Source organism: Ictidomys tridecemlineatus, chromosome 1 (assembly GCF_052094955.1).
Source record: "Ictidomys tridecemlineatus isolate mIctTri1 chromosome 1, mIctTri1.hap1, whole genome shotgun sequence".
In the NCBI taxonomy this organism is placed as follows: domain Eukaryota; kingdom Metazoa; phylum Chordata; class Mammalia; order Rodentia; family Sciuridae; genus Ictidomys; species Ictidomys tridecemlineatus.
In genome coordinates this window covers 218,010,051-218,027,615 of record NC_135477.1, presented here as the reverse complement: position 1 = coordinate 218,027,615, position 17,565 = coordinate 218,010,051, and the positions used below count along the sequence as shown (strand labels likewise).

The 17,565-nt window shown below is 35.6% G+C and overlaps 1 protein-coding gene across 11 annotated transcripts in view; it reads right to left on the bottom strand.

The window, feature by feature from the left end:
* The window catches only part of Pde4d (phosphodiesterase 4D), a 1,337,035-nt gene that overhangs the window by 248,191 nt on the left and 1,071,279 nt on the right, over positions 1-17,565 (bottom strand). Inside the window, exon 1 of one of the 11 annotated variants that reach the window (XM_078016234.1) lies at positions 1,656-2,408. The exons of the other annotated variants lie outside the window; for them this stretch is intronic. Within the exon in view, the coding sequence (XP_077872360.1) occupies positions 1,656-1,720 (65 nt within the window). The 5' untranslated portion in view covers positions 1,721-2,408. Of the gene's footprint in view, positions 1-1,655; positions 2,409-17,565 lie in introns of those variants that run through there. 11 annotated transcript variants of the gene reach the window in all.

Genomic DNA, 17,565 nt, shown 5'->3' with positions numbered 1-17,565 from the left:
AGCGGTTTCTGTAGAGTGCAGTTACATCTAGGAATCATTAACATAAAAAGAGAAATTTATTTTTTATACAAAAATCATTCTGACCCTAACATGGCTCTACGTATTCATGAAAATAACTCCTACAATTTGAAATAGGAGAAGAGTTGTAGGATAATTGAATATGACAATCTCTGACATGTGCAGGGTGTCAACATTATTAGTCCCCAAATGAACTAATTATTGCCAATAGACTTATTTGAAAATAAGTCTCCCAGCAATTTAGGCAATAAGGAAAATAGATTAGTTAAATACTATTGTTTTAGTATCAGATCTTTTCACTTAAGAAACATATAAATCATCAAATGAGAAAAATTCCCTAATTTTATGAATTCTGATTACTCATTTCAGAGATTTACATTAGCTATGAAATTTTAAAAAGAATTCTAAGGATTCCCCAGTATTTTTGTTTCACAAGAAAGGACCTTACAAATATATTTGCATATGCAAATATTTTTTCAATAAACTCGAAGAGTTACTGCATGTATTCTTTTATAAGGAATGGCAAATATAAGAAACAAATTTACATCTATAATATATTAAAACTCATGGAAATTCTACTGGAGGTACTATTCTTGATTCCAGCCCACCATAAAGTACTAGTATAAAAACAGCAAACAAGTACCCACTTACATAAACACAATCTGAATTTCTTTAGCAAATAATCTGAGTATATAGATATACATTTGGTCACTCATATAATGCATAACAGATTTTGCTTGCCTGTTAATCCTGTCCCTGATCAGGGGCTCTTAATCATTGCTTTTATTTTCCTTTTCTGAAACCTGATGATTTATATTTTAGAGATGAGCTTAGTTGTTTATTTAAATCACTAAGACAAACAAAATAAGATTAACCTCTGAAATAACCATACAAATATTCTATAAATAGCTATTTAAGACCAGAAGATACTTTCTTGGGAAATTTTCCTTAAGGATTATATACTTACGAGCATATGAAACAAGTATTGGGGAAAGAGAATAAATGTGTGTGAATATACATTTCATTATGGTGAAAATATTAAAATTACCCAAAATATAACTAGTAGAGAATATTATTATGACAAAACAAAACAAGAGAGATGATTTAATGACAGTGATCTGATACAGATTTAGCCATATAGTTTGCTATTCAGGTGGTTTCATATGTTTAAAGAAACATAGCATTATTAATTCCTAAATATCTATGCCAACAGCCAAAGTATTACATGCAAAGACAAGCATAGACTGTCAACTTCCAGCCTGCCTGCAGCAAGCAAAAAAAAAAAAAAAAAAGAGAGAGAAAACCAGAAATCAAATCAGACTGCAAAAAATGACAAGTCTTCATTTTCAAAATTCCCACTATATTTGCCAGTGTCTTTCCTACTTTAAAAATTATCACCAGATAAATGGCTACAGTCCACATGGAGTCAACAACAACAACAACAACAAAATGTGTACACCTCTTTGGATACAGCAGACAAGATACAAAGCAAAATAGAGAAGAAAACAGAATACTGTCTTCTTTCTCACAAAACCTGAACATCTCACACCGCGCATCAATTACTCACAACATATTCATATACTATGTCTTAAAAGGGAAAGAGGGAGAATCATGAGGGAAAAAAAAAGGCACATTACCAAACTGCTTCTGTTGTCCTTAGTGAACTTGTTGACCTGGATCTTGGCTTCATAATAATGCTCATTTTGGGGAAGGAAAAAGAAAAAAAAAATCTTTTCAAATATTCTAATTAATACATTTCAGCTGTGTTTCTTCAAAGATGATTTTAAATATATTCCATTTCCAAGAGAGTCTGCTTGAAGCAATTCACTTTTCTGGGAATCCACCTCTTGCCCTCAGTCCAGCTCATCCGGGAGGTTCTCAGCAGCAGAAGTGCGTTCCTCTTTCATACTGAATTTACTCCAGTACTAGGCTGTTCAGAAGTGACAGTTTCTTCTCTGTCTTGCATTGCCAAGAGAGGAACTGAATTTTGAATCTATTCTTCATCTGGGTCACAGGGGAAACCAGCATAGTGAAAGTGTCACTTGATCTCTTTTTAGCAATTCCATAATAACAGGTTAAAGGTTTCCAGCACTGAAACTACCCAGGTAGAGGGGAAAGGAAAAGAAAATGACGGGGAGGACTGGAACACGGAGAGCTGTCAGGGAAGTTTCATTTCAGGGAAAGCACAGGAAAGCAGTCTTCTAGGTGGAGCAAAGAAATTAGGGAAGGAACAAAGCTCTCCAGTGTGGATTGGGTGGGCTGGTTTACCTGCCAACGTAATCTCCAGTGTGTCCCCTGTTAAAGAATCTGACTCCAAGCCTTTGTGAATGAGAACTATCACTCAATCTCTCCGGGGGGAGAAACTATTCCTCAAGGGCCAAATGACGTCTGTAAGAAGGCAGTTCAAAACATCGCAGGGAAGTGAGAAAGGGAAAAAAAAAAAAAAAAAAAAAAAAAGCAGCGCTCAGTCTGGCCTGGTCAATTGCTGAAACTTACAAAGAAAGGGGCGGACCAGCTCCAGTCCAGAACTATAAACCAGCCAAGCAGACAGGAGACCTCTCAAAACTTGTAAAACTGTTTCCTCCTCTAGAAAATGAGTTGTCTGTGTTATATGGGTAAAATCCATGAGCACCTTTATGAGGAACACATCCCTTTCCATTGAGTTTTTTATTCATTAAAAAAAAAAAAAGAAGATATTTTCTCAAAGTACCAAATTGAAACACTGAAAACTAAAATTCTCATCAGGAGCAAAGTTGAGAGGACTTGAGGACTTAGCAGTTCATTTTAATCAAATTTTAATAAAATGTTTCAAATTTTGGGGTTGATTGTAGAGATAAAAACTGATTCTTTTTTTAATATTTTTATTTTTTAAGTTATATTTGGTCACAATACCTTTATTTTTTATTTATTTCTATGAGGTGCTGAGGATCGAACCCAGGGCCTCACATGTGCACTGCACGCTGTACTGCTGAGCCAGCCCTGAAAACTGATTCTTAAAAATTCAGCTAAGTGTAATAGGCATCCTTCCATCAGGAGGTGCCGAAATGTTCAAGCGGAAAAATCCAAATGTATTCTTGCTGGACAAGTGGCTGCAGGTACCGAGGCTGTTCCCTTTCACAATGGTTTTTAAACCTTATTTCTTTAAATGATGCAAATTTCATTGATTTGTATACACAAAGACTCTGAGTTTGCTAATTCTGAACAGCTCTTCAGTAAACAATGAAGCTTTACATCATGTTAGCATCTCATTTTCCAGACCAATACCTGCCCCCACATCCTACATCTGAAATAAAAGCGGTTCTATTAGAGTACATATAATCTAAGTTGATTCCAATCCCTCCTAACAAGAAATATTTGGCTATTCCTGTCTGCCCCTCTGACATTTGTACAAAGCATAGATATTCCTCTGTGTGTGCCAACGTCAATTATTTTGAATGTGAATTAGCAACTGAAAAATCATTTAAGCATTCTGATTCTCTCAATGACATTAGTTAGTGTGTCGGTTCTCTAGTCTGACGTGAACTTGGTATTTATTTAGCATTTGCAGACAGGATGTTGGACTGTAGTGGTGACCCACCCAAACAACTTGGAAAATTAATGTAGTAAGGCATCCGCCAGAGGCTCCAGCTGCTTATTAAAACAAACCCTCTACTTTTCCCCTGGTCACACTTCAAGGTGCATTTGTGATTTAGTCTTCTTTTGAGTTTCAGGCTTCTCGAGGAGGTAAATGCCAATAAATTGATTCCCACCTAGTTATCTCTTTAAGTTTTTCTGTTTTCCTATGATTGCCCAAGGACTTTCGCACCTTCTTAGTTCTGACCCACATTTAGAATCTTGCTGTCTCTTTAAGGAAGTTTAATTTATCACATATTTTTACAAATTCCAAAGAAGGTTTCCGGAGGTATTCATTCGGGAGAGGAGAACTTAAGGGAGATTTGACTTTTTTCTCCTTAGAATTTTAATGTGGTAAAAGAAAGAAAATGTGCAAGCACATAAAACAAAGCAACTTCTTTTTATCTGTGACACTGTTCTCTCCCACAGAAGGTCTGCCAACTGTCTTTTGTTGCCTTATCAGAAGGAAAATGACAATGATCACAGAGTACCATGTCTGAATGTCATGTTAAGCTCTCCAGAAATAATTGGCCCTGTGTTCCCCGGTCTACCCCCACCCACCGTGGCACTCTGTCCCAGTGAGATTACTTGCTAATGGCCACACCCTTCTTTGTCACTCACACTGGAGGGCCTGGTGCGGCTCTATGAACCATTCTTCACTAACTTGCTCAAAGCTCCCAGCAGTCCCAGAGTCCTCTGAAAACCTTAACACACTTATTGGGCATCTCCTGAGTAACAGTCCCACAATGAATAATAGATCCTCCCCATCCCCAAAGAAAACAAATTCAAGTGGTGAATCAGACAACATATACAAGGAACCAGAATACACACAGTATTGGGATTGGTACATCAAGATTGCTCTCAAAGAGAAAGAGTGACATGTAGCATCATTAGGCTGTTGAGATTTCAACTTTTCACTTTGCTTCAACCCCTAATCTTTTAAGGTAGTGACAGGTTAAAACAACAACAACAACAACTAATAGTACTTATTCAATATTACAGTATGGTGTCCACTGTAAGGCGAGCATTCACATGATCCTTTCTAAAATGCTGGTTTTGAATGTGGATGTCCTGTAGCTTTCTTTCTGAAAAGCTTCTCGGAATGGAGAAGACATGACACTACCCACCATAGGCCTGCAATGTTGTCCAGGGGCAGGAGGATGTCAGAACCTGGGGAAACCAGGCTTTAAGAAGCATTCCTCTTTGTTAGAAAGGCTTTGGAAAATGTGCCCGTGATCAAAACTCCCATTATTTCCCAGAATTCCCTGAACATACTTAATTATATAAAGTGTAGGCTGCTTTCTGTTTCTCTGTTGTCTGCTGTCATCATATTTTGTTGATCTATACCACAAATGTGTGAGCTCACTGGGTTATATATATATATATATATATATATATATATATATATATATATATATATATATTTTGCTGAGTAAAGCTACCACATGATGTTTCTTAAACTTCAATCATTTGGACATCCTACTTTTGCCATTCCTTGATATTTTTCTTCATTTATTTGCTTTTTAAAACACTTAAAACTAAATTTAAAAAGTAACTTTATATTTATTGTGTATGAGTTTAATATACTGATTGTATTTTTTTTTTACAAAATACAAATATATTTTTAAAGTATCAGTTGTTCAAATATCACCAGAAACCTCTCTCATACAACTACTCATGCCCCAAATTCAAGTGGCAACTGTCACATGGAAAACATCCACTACACACAGGTAGATGTGCATTGTGAAGTGTGATTTACCTTTCTCTTACCATTCTATGAGGAGCATAACCTGTGGAATCATGGGGATTTATCAAGAACCATGAATTAAACATGAAAGCTGAAGTCATCTGAATGAGGTATTACTATACAATCCAGGTTTCCTCAGGTACTATCACTTTGAAACATTCCTCTACTCTCAATCTTCTGTCCTCTAAGTAAACTCCTATTTTCAAGATTATAACAGGCATTCTATACTTTCCTGATCTGCCCTGAATAGATTTCATAGAACCATATTATAAAATAACTACATATCCAGGCCTGCAAAATGCACTTGAATTTAAAGTTGCAGATTTGTTAAATTAGCTTTTTAGAAAAATGATCACAGAGGTACAATTTTACAGTTTTCTGTTATTCTACAGTATACACTAACATGAATGATAACAAGTCACTTTGAACTCTTGTAGCATTTCCTCCTTATTGAGAAGAGTTGTGGTATTTTCCTTATGTGGAGTAGAGTTTCCTGGCCATCACTTTTATTTTAATGTACCCCTGTTTATACAATAGGATTCAAATGATTTTCCCATTGGCAAGAACCTTCTAAATGACTAAATTCCTATGAAGTCCCTTAGCATTTCTTATCTCTTTCATAAAATTTCAGGTCAGTATAATAATCTGCGACATTTATTAGTATGGCATATTACACACATGCACATGTATGTATGTATAGTATGCCATAGTACGTACTTTTAGGTTGTATACATTCATCCCAACATTTCTGCAAGATAGATGTACTAACACTAATTTCACAGATAAGCAGAGTCAGTAATTATTTATTCAAAATATTTGCACCTAGTTATTATATATCACCCCAAATTTTGCTCTTCAAGATAGATGTGAGTGTGAGTGTGAGTATGTGTGTGTGTGTGCATGTGCATGTGTGTGTGTGTGTGTGTGTGTGTGTGTGTGTGAGAGAGAGAGAGAGAGAGAGAGAGAGAGAGAGAGAGAGAGGGAGAACGGGATTGAGGGTGATATAAAAAAAAGTTCTATCAAGTTCTTGAAATGTTTTTAATACCATCCATCCTCTTCAGTTGGACAGTGGCAATGAGTGAATACCTATTAAAAGTGGTACATGTACATAAATGATATAGGTAACAGCTAAAATTTTAGATTTTCAAGATGAAATTAACAATGTCACTATATTTCTTTATTATTTTTAGGCATAAACACCATGTTAAGCATGTTTGTGACAATATTGTGAATCTGTTAGCCATTAAATGATATGAGGCTTTAACCAAACTCATAGCATGAGTAAAAGTGGCTTTCTGTTACTTGTAGAACAGATTGCATTTTGACTGTCTTTAATAGTAATGCTGAGTAATAAATGATCATTTCAAAATATAACCATAGGTGAGAACTGACAACGTATAGATTTCAATATTTGTCAACAAATTTCATTGTCTATTAAAAGATACAGAAAGCTAGTTATATAGAATTAGAACCATTTCTGTTTGGGACCAATAAAGATGACATAAAATACATTATGTGATTGCCTTCACAACTGTGTACTTATTCAATGTTGGATTTCAAGAAAAAAGAAGGAATGAATTAAATGAATTTAAAATGTTTTAAGTGCTGCTGAGTTTTCTTTGCATTATGCTTCCCTTTTTCTTCTTTTATTCTTCATGTTATTCTTTATCATAAATTTAAATGCATATATATAAAACATAATATATATATATATATATATATATATATATATATATATAATAAAACATACATTTTAACCCTTTCTAAATGTACTGTTCAGGGGTATTATATACCTTCACACCTTCTGCCATCATTGAACTTTCCATCTCCATAACTTCCCTAACTGAAACCTTGGACCTATTGGATAACTACTCCCTATTCTCCTTTATTCCCAGCCTCTGAAAACCATCATTCTTTCATTATTACTTTATATTTCTATGAATTTGACTACTCTAGATGCCTCCCATAAGTGGACCCATAAATATGAAGTATGGATTTAGAATATCATAGGCACTCTTGGGCTAGCACGTGCGTTTGCATTCTCTCTCTCTCCCTCTCTCTCTCTCTGTCTCTCTCTCTCTCTCTCTCTCTCTCTCTCTCTCTCTCTCTCTCTCTCTCAGCAAGGATTGAACCCAGTGGTGCTGAATCACTGAGTACATACCCAACACTTTTTATTTTTTTATTTTGGGAAGGGATCTCATTCAGCTGCTGAGGACCTCATTAAGTTGCTAAAGCTGGCCTAGGAGATTGTGATCCTCCTGCCTCAGCCTCCTGAGCATCTGGGATTACAGTCATGCATCACCACTTGACTTTGAAGAACAAAAATTATCTTTGCATTGATCAACATCTGGTATTTTTATAAAAATCATCCTTTGAGGTTTTCTAGTTTGTTTAAATGCATACAAATATTATCAGTGCATAGCCAATCATATTATTGATCATATTAAAACTTAAGTTCCTATTTCAAATTCATAATAGACCCCCATGTTTAATCAAGTGGCTCCTAACTCTAGATACCTATGTCAGAAGACAAATAAAAATTAACTTATACTAACATAGTAATCAGAGTAATTTTTAAAAGAGTTTTCAAAAGAAATAAGACCACTAGACAGATCATACTACCAAATGAAATGCTTGTTTATGAGATATATTGATGTTTTCATTAAAATAGGATTTGAAAAATAACATGACAGAAATGCACAAGAAAAAAATCTCAATAATTATTTAACCCCTGATATAACAAGTAATGAAGAAATTTATATTTTAGAAAGAAGTTTTCATCAGGGCCACGGAATTTACATTCGTACAATAACAATTTCTCCTGCACATGTTAAAACTAATGGTAAAATAACACAGGCAACTCAGGCAATTTCTCCTTAATGACATAATACTAATAAGTTTTCTTTGATAAAACAGATCTGTTTTGGGGGACAATACCTAATCATCTGGAAAGGTGTGTAAGATGCAGATAAGAAGTAGCTTTGAGAATGAAACAGTGTGCATGCAAATCTGAACTCCACTAAGCACTAGTTTGATCTCAAACAAGTTACTTAACCTTCTCTAAATCTCAGTTTCCTCAGCTATAAAGCAAAGATAAAATAGGATTTTATGAGGATTAAAAAACACATAAAACCTTAACAAAGTATCTGGCACATAAATAAGAGCTCAATAAAAAACAATACCTGCTATTTAAAGTAAGTTTTAAAAGTGAAATCAAAGAACTATGGGAGAGAAGAACAATAAAACTTGAAGGCATATGTTACTTTTTGGTACTAATACTATATTAGAGTTTGATTTAAAATAATTGCTTTATGTTTTTGTCTTGGCTTAGATTCTAACTTCTGTGATTCCCTTTATATAATAGATTATATATAGTTTTCTTGCCTCCCTTCTTACACATCTAAAGTTCATTCTTACACACTAAAGTTCTAAATTGTCTTAAGATGTCTTTCAAAGACACAAACCTTAAATTGCTAAATTAACTGATTGATTAAAATTCTTGAATATTCCTCATAGCATCAAGTACAGCCTTATTTGTGGATTAAATAAAAACTTACATCTCTCATTCAATCTTTCATTTAGCCTTGTTCTTGATAACTCGAGTTCCCTCCCCTATAATGACAGCCATACAAGCTTACATGGCTTGTCCCAAAACCACTCAAGCTATTTCCATCTGGGAATTCCTTCACCTTTTTCTCCCTTTTTTGATGAGTATGCATCTTACTCTGCCTGAAAGATCTAACATAAGCAGCATTAAAGTCCAACTAACTCCAAGACAAACTAAGAAGATCATTTTCCGTGGCTTGATTAGTTCTGTGAACAATTTGGGTTAATTTGCTTTATTATCATTAATTTACTTGGTGTAATGTATTTGGAGTTTATGGTTGCACAGAGGAAATCATAGGGGCATTAAAATCTCAGCCACTGTTCAGCCACTGATTTTGACTGTCAGACCTTCAAAAACACTTCATCCCTTTCAGGTTCAGTACCCTTTTCTATAAAATGAGGACATTACACACTCTTATCATCCTTCCAGGGTTCCTCTGGGATTAAATAAGAAAGCATGGTGCCCAGCCCACAATCCCACACTCTATCATTTTTGGATCTTTGCATATGTTTCTCTGGCAAGGTTATTCTTCTTCCTTTTACTTCTCTTTTCCAGGAATTAATTCAGGTGTCTACTCCCCTAGACATGTTTTTGTTTTTTTGTTTTTGTTTTTTTCAGTCTGAATTAGGTGCTTGGCCATGCAAACCTTTAAATACTAATGCTACCTCTCTGAAAGTCCTTAGCAGCATCATTATCATGATCCTTTCTACATCTGGCCAATTAACCACTAACTGGAAACTCCAAGGATGAAAGAAGTGTTTTACCAACCTCCTATTCCTAGGATCTGGCCCCAGTAGACATTTGAACCTCTGTAATGCTGTGAGTTCCTTGAAAACATGGAATGGGGCCTATTCATCTTAGTATTGAGAGTACCTAACACAATATCTGGCTCACAGGTTGTTTGTTTAACAACAGAAAAAATCCTTGGTCAACAGTGGCAGATAAGGCTTTTATAGATTTTCTTCCTGTGCCCTTTTGCGGCATTTTCCTCACAGCTGGAATTAGATTTCAAAAATTGAGTCTTGCTTTTTTTTTGTCTTTCTTCTCATAAACTTCTATCCCTGAACATTACTTTAGCCACCTTCTTTGACAAAACAGATTTCCTATAATCTCAGTCTCTCTCTCTCTCTCTCTCTCTCTCTCTCTCTCTCTCTCTCTCTCTCTCTCTCTTCTCTCTCTCTCAGAATATATATATATAAATGCTCTCAAAGACACAGGAACTGGGGAAAAGAAATGCACTGGGAGAAATCTTACGCAGGCATTGAGCAGACCCAGCATCATTGTTAAGAAGGGAAAATTCTTTCATAAGTCTATAAGAGAAAAAAAATCAGCCTTCATCTGGAGAAGTTATTATGCAATGTGATCTTTAACCCAGATACAACATTTGAATTCTAATAGGGAACTTTTGAAAGCTCAATTCAAAGGAAAATGACTTTTCCAAGAAAAGTTTCCCCATATCTTGCTTGTGGAATGTTGAAAAATCTCCCTGTCAGGTACCTATGGACTTATGAATGGCTCTTTTCTGGATGGGAAGCCTACATGTGGCCAATGCTCTCTGAATCTATTAAAAGCCTCTAAACATTTTTATTTTTACATCAACCACATGAAGACATTGTACACACATTTACTACATAAGGGTGCTTCCCCACAGAGGTGAATGGAAGGACCAGGTCAGAACTTAGGCCTGCTGGCTCCAGAGGAGGTCATCTGAAGATGTGAGAATTCTCACTGCCCTGTGCTCTCCAGGCACTGGGCAAGATGCTCTGTACTCTCATTTAACATTTAAAACATGCCCATGAGCTAGTAATATTATTTCTTCCACCAAGAGGTCAAGGAACCTGAGGTCTGGAGGAGGTTGAACAGCATGCTCCAGGTCTTCAATTGACATTCACAATCCGTTTACATCTCAAAGCTAAACATCCCCCAGGGAAACCAGGGCCTCAAGAATCAAACAAATAGCATTGCATGTAGCATCTCAGCCAAAGACTATCTTTATAAAACTTGAAATTCCTACCAAAGGTAGTTCATAATTATCAAACAGATACAGAAAATAGTACACTATCTGGAAATTTTCAATACTAAATTGCAATTCAGCAAGTATTAGATAAAAATGGTAGGAAAAATAAACTTTTTACTTCTTGTCTTATTTGTTAGGATGACATGACACTTAAATAATTAAAAATAATAATCATTTTTCATTCTAGGAATTAAGAGTTTCAAATATTTCAAGTAGTTTCATAGGGGACAGCAAATGTATATGTAAATGTCGTACTCAAGAATAAATTTTGAGAAAATCTATTTGCATTTTATTATGGTGATTTTTCTCTCAAAATGACTAAAATTTTCCTTTCTTTTCTAAAATAATTTCTATGTGTATATCATATGTGTACTTAATTTTTATTTTTTTTTTTTTATAGAATGAATTAACAAATAGAAAAGCCAAGTTGGATACTATTTAACCTGACCTTGTATATCCGTCTGTACTCTTCTGAAGAGAAAATTAGGCTGTTCATTCCAGGCATGCAGTGAACTCTAAAAAATAGTCACAAACAACACAGAACTCTGATTTTCAGAGAAACCATTCTAGTGTGTTCTAGTACATTCCCTGTGTGTTTTTTATAGAGACTGAATTGTCTGATCCTTTTACCAAAAAAAAAAAAAAAAAGAGTCTTAAATATGTCATTTGGCAGAAGCTGCTCTATGGAAAGTTGAAGGCAAATGAGTTGGGAGAGATAATGCCAGAATATTCTATTTTCAGGGCAGAATGTTATTCCATATGGAGGGACAATATGAGAAAACTCTCCTACCTTATTCATGAAATTTCAGCCTTTGTTCAGCTGATAGTTCTGCAGTGAGTAGGATGCCTCAATATCCAAGTTACTCCCTGATTGACTTGCAAGTAGTTACTTAACCGTTAAGAGTCTCTTTACAGTAACTATAAATTATCATTAAATTGCAGTGATTTGGGATGTGGTACAGTACCAGGGATGAAACTCAAGAGTGTTTCACCATTAAGCTATATCCCCATTGATTTTTATTTCTTATTTTGACATAGGGTCTCACTAACTTGCCCAGGTTGGTCTTGAACTTGGGATCCTCCTCCTCAGCCCCCAGAAAGGCAGGGATGATAGGTGTGCACCACCATGCCCAGCCAAACTACAGTGATTTTAAAAAGCAACACACACACACACACACACACACACACACACACACACACACCATAAACTGTTTTCAAAATAGTAACCTTGTGAGTAGTAACTAAGGTAGGACTGTTTTGACACCTTTATTTGCTTCTGTTACAAACTGGATCTGAAATGTCCCCCAGTAACTTATGTGTGAAGCCTGGGTCCCCTGTAGCACACGCTCAGAGTAGGGGCTTTTGGGAAAGGTTTGTATCCGTGAAGGCTCTAACTTCATCAATGGACTAATCCATTTACAAATTTATGGCTGAATAGATGATTGGGAGGTGGTGAAAACTATAGGAGGTTGGAGATAATTGAGGGAGTTGGCCTTTGTAGGTATGCCCTGAGGGACAAGGTGAGAAGCTTTACACCTGCCATGATGATCTGCCTCAAGAAAGTCCTAGACATAGAGCCAAGTGATTTTGGACTGAAACATCTGAAACTATGAGCCAAAATAAACCTTTCATCCTTATAGTTAATTTTTCTCAGGCATTTTGTTACGGTGAGGAAAAGCTGACTAATATAGTCTCACTATATATTATATCCAACATATTAATATGGACCTATATTCCATATTATACATTATTATTTTTGCTATAAAAATCTGGAAAAGCTCTTTATTACTTTGCTTTTAAAATTACATGCCTACTCTTAATCTTTTTAAACTAATAACTGGCTCTTTTTTCTTTTGTAATCATCTGACATGCTTGAGAATACTTGCATAATGAAAAAAAAATTAACCCACAAATTTTTATTCAAATATAGTAAATTTCTTATGAATACTCATTTGGCAATTATTGAAAATGACATAATGTTATGCTTTGAACACTTAATTAAACTTTATTCTTTATTTTTGCAGGGTTTTTTTTTTTTTTTTTTTTTTTTGTATTTTGGAGGCCATAACATCACTCTTCAGTTTTCAAACATTCTGATTGACCACACAAAGCTCTTGGCTCTAGGTACTGAGGACCATAGTTTGTGCCATGGACAACAGAGCCATGGAGATGGGACCAGTGAGGAATGGGAACTCTGGTAAGAAGTGACTCATGCAAAGGAAACATATTTAATATTTCCAGATAGTGTGTTATTTCCTGTACCACTTTGACAATTATGAGCTACCTTTGATAATGAGGTGAAGTAAGGCATCAAGTATTCACTGTGCAGGGGCTGACTCATGATCCACCTCATAATTGATATACAGAGGATAAAAACAAAGCTTATATTGTGGTTGCCACTTCTGAAGACCTAAAAGTGCTATTTTTCTTAAGGTTATCTTTTTATTTTCATAATTGAAATCATGAGATTGCAAAAATAAAAATATCAAGGGTCCAGGATTGGGGAATGGAATAGCCAAATAACATATGATTTTTAATGTTTTGTTAAATTACTCTTAAAAATACTTGACTATTAATTCATCAACCAAAATAGACAGAATCTGAGAAAGCATGAAGTTGCTGCTGGCCCCAAAGGCCAAGACAGCAAGAAGATAATTTTTTTTTTATCTCAGTCCAGGGATATAGTTTTGAACTGGGGTTATATTCCTATTCTAAGTAGAGAATCTGGGAACATACAAAGAGGATTTGAGGCCAAAGTAAGTCATATAGACCAGAATGTAAAACCCTGACTCCAATTCTGTTTTGTTGCTCAGTGGATATGGTCAGTGTTTTTTCTCTGAAATGGACTTTGTTTTCTAAAGTAAATGGAATACATTGTTTTGCAAAATGGCACAGGATATTCAGTGAAGCCTTATTGACCAAATTTATTTTCTTTATTGTTATTATTATCGAATAGATAATATTATAGAAATAGAAAGAATATGAATTTAATAACCAGATTATTATCGAATAGATAATATTATAGAAATAGAAAGAATATGAATTTAATAACTAGAGGAGCTTTTGCCCTGTTGTAAGTGGGCTGTGTGCCTGCTTAGGTAGACAGTGAGGCCAAATCTTGATGCCTGAGTGACTCTCCTTACCACCGAGGGCAAAATAATGGCTGCAGGTTCATTGCATATTCCATTGGAGGATGGTGACTCACCATTTCATGTTAAGCTCTGAAACAGCATGGAAAGGCCACCACCATGCTCACCTAACCAGAAAGTTAAACCTGTATGCAGCCTGCCTCCAACTCCTTAGAGATCATTTCTGAAAATCCAGGTCTTCAACTATTGCTCCCCATGACTAGAAACTAAAGAAATGGATAGGAATGTTGTAGTTCACCCTGAGGAACTCCCAGCAGTCTTTGGATGATGTAATATTAATCTTGAGAATCTAAGGTCAAATTTTGGTATCAAGCATGAAGAAAGACTAAGAGGAAGCTGTTTTGGGGGGAGGGGCAGTCAGTCTTAGAACCACTTGAAGGAATGAAGAATACAATCCATTTTGTGTGAGGGAGTATTTTAGCAGGTCCCCTGCATATGTCCATGTGAGCTGTACAGTGCACAGCTTCAGGGGCTGCCATTTACACAAAACATAATGAAAACTGTGCTTTTCAAACTGTACAAAATTATGGGCTTATCTTTCTGTGTCCCAAATGGTGAGACAATTTGACTTTATTTTCCATCTTAGATGTCCAAAGGCTCTAGTTGAATCACTGAGCATAACACCTGGGCTATGCAGAGAAAATGGTATCAGAAAGTGCTTAGGAGCACTGAAGAATTATATTACCAAGGTCTGATTACTTACTTCTCTCTGCCTCAGTCTCTACAGTTATCAAATGGGTGAATTCAGGGTGGTTGGAAGAATTAAGATAGATAATATAGTTGAAATACTTAAAATAATTCAGGACCTCTGACAGTTCACATAGTCAAGAGCTCAAGTGTTTCCATTTTGCTCAATCACTAGGATTTTAAGACAAAAATGATCACCACTGTATGATTATGACTCTGACTCAAGAAAATTTATGGCTCCAGAGGAAATATTTTCTGTGAATTTTAAGACTGAGAACTAGGAACAGTTTAAATAAATGCTCTTGGAGAAAATGAAAAATTGAATTTTGTGACCATCATTAGGAGCTTAAAAGACACTTGTGTTGGCTGGATATTTTCAAATGCAGTCATCAGTGAAAGCTAATGGGAATCCAGGAATCTTCGAATATTGGAAGCAAATGATAGGCATTCTAATTGTGAGCAAGAGCTACCAAATTAAAATTACTCCTGTTTATTTTATTTTATTTTATTTTATTTTCTTCCTTTCTTTCAGGTGTCACTGAAAACATGACTAAGAGTTATGGAACCATTTGAAAAATTTTATTGGGAGGATCAAATATTTGTGAAAAGCCAGTTTTTAAGAAAGCTAACCAAGCAGCTTTTGACTACTGACTGATAAAATTGTCTGATGACCTTCATTTTTATTTTAATAAAAGATCAGCTGTGGCTCAGTTTTTCAACCCTAGACCAGTAACCCAGGAAAAACACTGGGGGATCCTGTGGTGAATTGAAATTGTATTGGGTGTTGGCTAAATTCTTTCCCTCAGCCCAAAGCACATTGTGAAGTCAGAGGTGTGACCTTCCCTCACTCCTGTGAGGAGGCTTTTCTTCTGATGTACTTATTCTCATCCCTCCCCAAACCAGTTTCTAGGATATCCAGGTCACTCTCCAGGTGCCCCAGGTGCCTGTTGCCTCTGCTGACCAGTCATTAATTCTGGTGGGGATGAGGCAGGGGTCTCTGCCATCAGTCGTAAGCATTGGCCATAAAGCTATGGTCCATTTGAAAAGTATCTCCTTCAGATTACCTCCTTTGTGTGTCCTGTTTGTATTTTCTCATCAGAGATTTAGCCATTATCATGTCAGTGTAGGGTCTTTCAAAATCTGGGAAGATGGAAGCTCCTTTGTAGAAGGTGCTCTCCCTTCTGTGCTTCTGTCCTCTCCCCCCACCATAGCCTCTCTGTCTCAGAAGCCAGGCAGGTGCTGTGAAGGAGTAAAGCAGGCTGAGAATTAGGAAAAAAAACAAAACAGTTTAGAATGATGATGGACAGGAACTCCTTTTTGTCCTCTGAATTAGGGTAATAAGGAATGGCAGGTGTGTGGGGGCTGGGACATATTGAAAATGCAAATCCTCAAAGGAGTCAACTGTTATGTAGGTTGCTCCTTCCCTCAGGAATGAGAGCCCAGCGTGGCCAACTCTTCCCATTTGTAAAGGGAAATGTGAAGATATCTATGAGGTCTATTCCATTTTAAATCACAGTGTTAATTCAAAACTGTACAAAGTACCGTCTGACCAGCCAATGCTGTGAAAACCAACAAAATAAGTCTGGGGTAGAGTGTTTCTTTTAATCTCTGCTAGGACAGATTGATTTTTATTATTATAAAAATTATTTTTTTATATTTTATATACTCTTTAATAACTCATTTATATGGTGTGACTAATGCATCAGTGAAATATTTCATATTTCATATTTTAATAGTAAATAATAATAACTTAAAACAGCAGAATTAATTTCCAATGGTAAGCATTTCAAGCCTTCAGGGAGAAAATTTTTAAATTAGGGAATGGACTATGACAAAATAGCAAGTGCTTTTTTCATCCTAGCATGAAACCAATCCCAGTAGATTTGATTTTTTAAAAATTCCTGGATTGTTACTCTTTAACTAATCATTAGCCAAAATCTCAGTGAGTAATTGAATGAGTAATTTTATTAGGTCAACTGGAGAAGGCAAGAGGAAATGAACATTTATTCAACACCTACTACCTGGTTGGTGCTTTATATGTAAATAACTCTAAAAAATAGTTGTAATTATTTCTTATTTTGTAGCTGCAAACCAATGTTTAAAGAGGTCATGCTTAACTACTCTGGACCATATTCTCACATTATACAATGAATATTGATTATCAAGTATTAATTCAGGAGCTCTAACAGTTAGCAATCAGAAGCATACATACATACATACATACACACACACATACACACACAAACATTTAAAAAGCAAAGTTAAGTTACTCAGACAAGATCAGTGCCATATTATAATTCAAAGAAAATAATTCTGTGTTGATAAATGGAGCTTTTTTAACCTTAGTTGACTCATGTGACTGTTAGGCACTGTGGACAGTGTATATATAAACTGGCATCTCATACTTCCTTGTATCTGTCATAAAAACCAATATAGGGATGCATGTAATTAGATACAGACAGGTGATTTAATCCTTCAGAACTCTCTGAAGAGGAGATGGGGGTCTGATGAGGTTGGAGAGAGAGGGATCAATAAAAAACTGGAGGAAGATTAAGAGCTAGAAAAAAATCTGTCTTGATTCCAAAGAGAGTAGTAGTGGGTGGAAACTAGTTCCTACATTTCCATGACAACTTCAGAGTTAACATCCTATAAGGGAATCTACCAACATTGTGACATTTGTTTAAGCTTCCATAAGTAGGACAGAGTGTCCATCCATGCATATCAAATG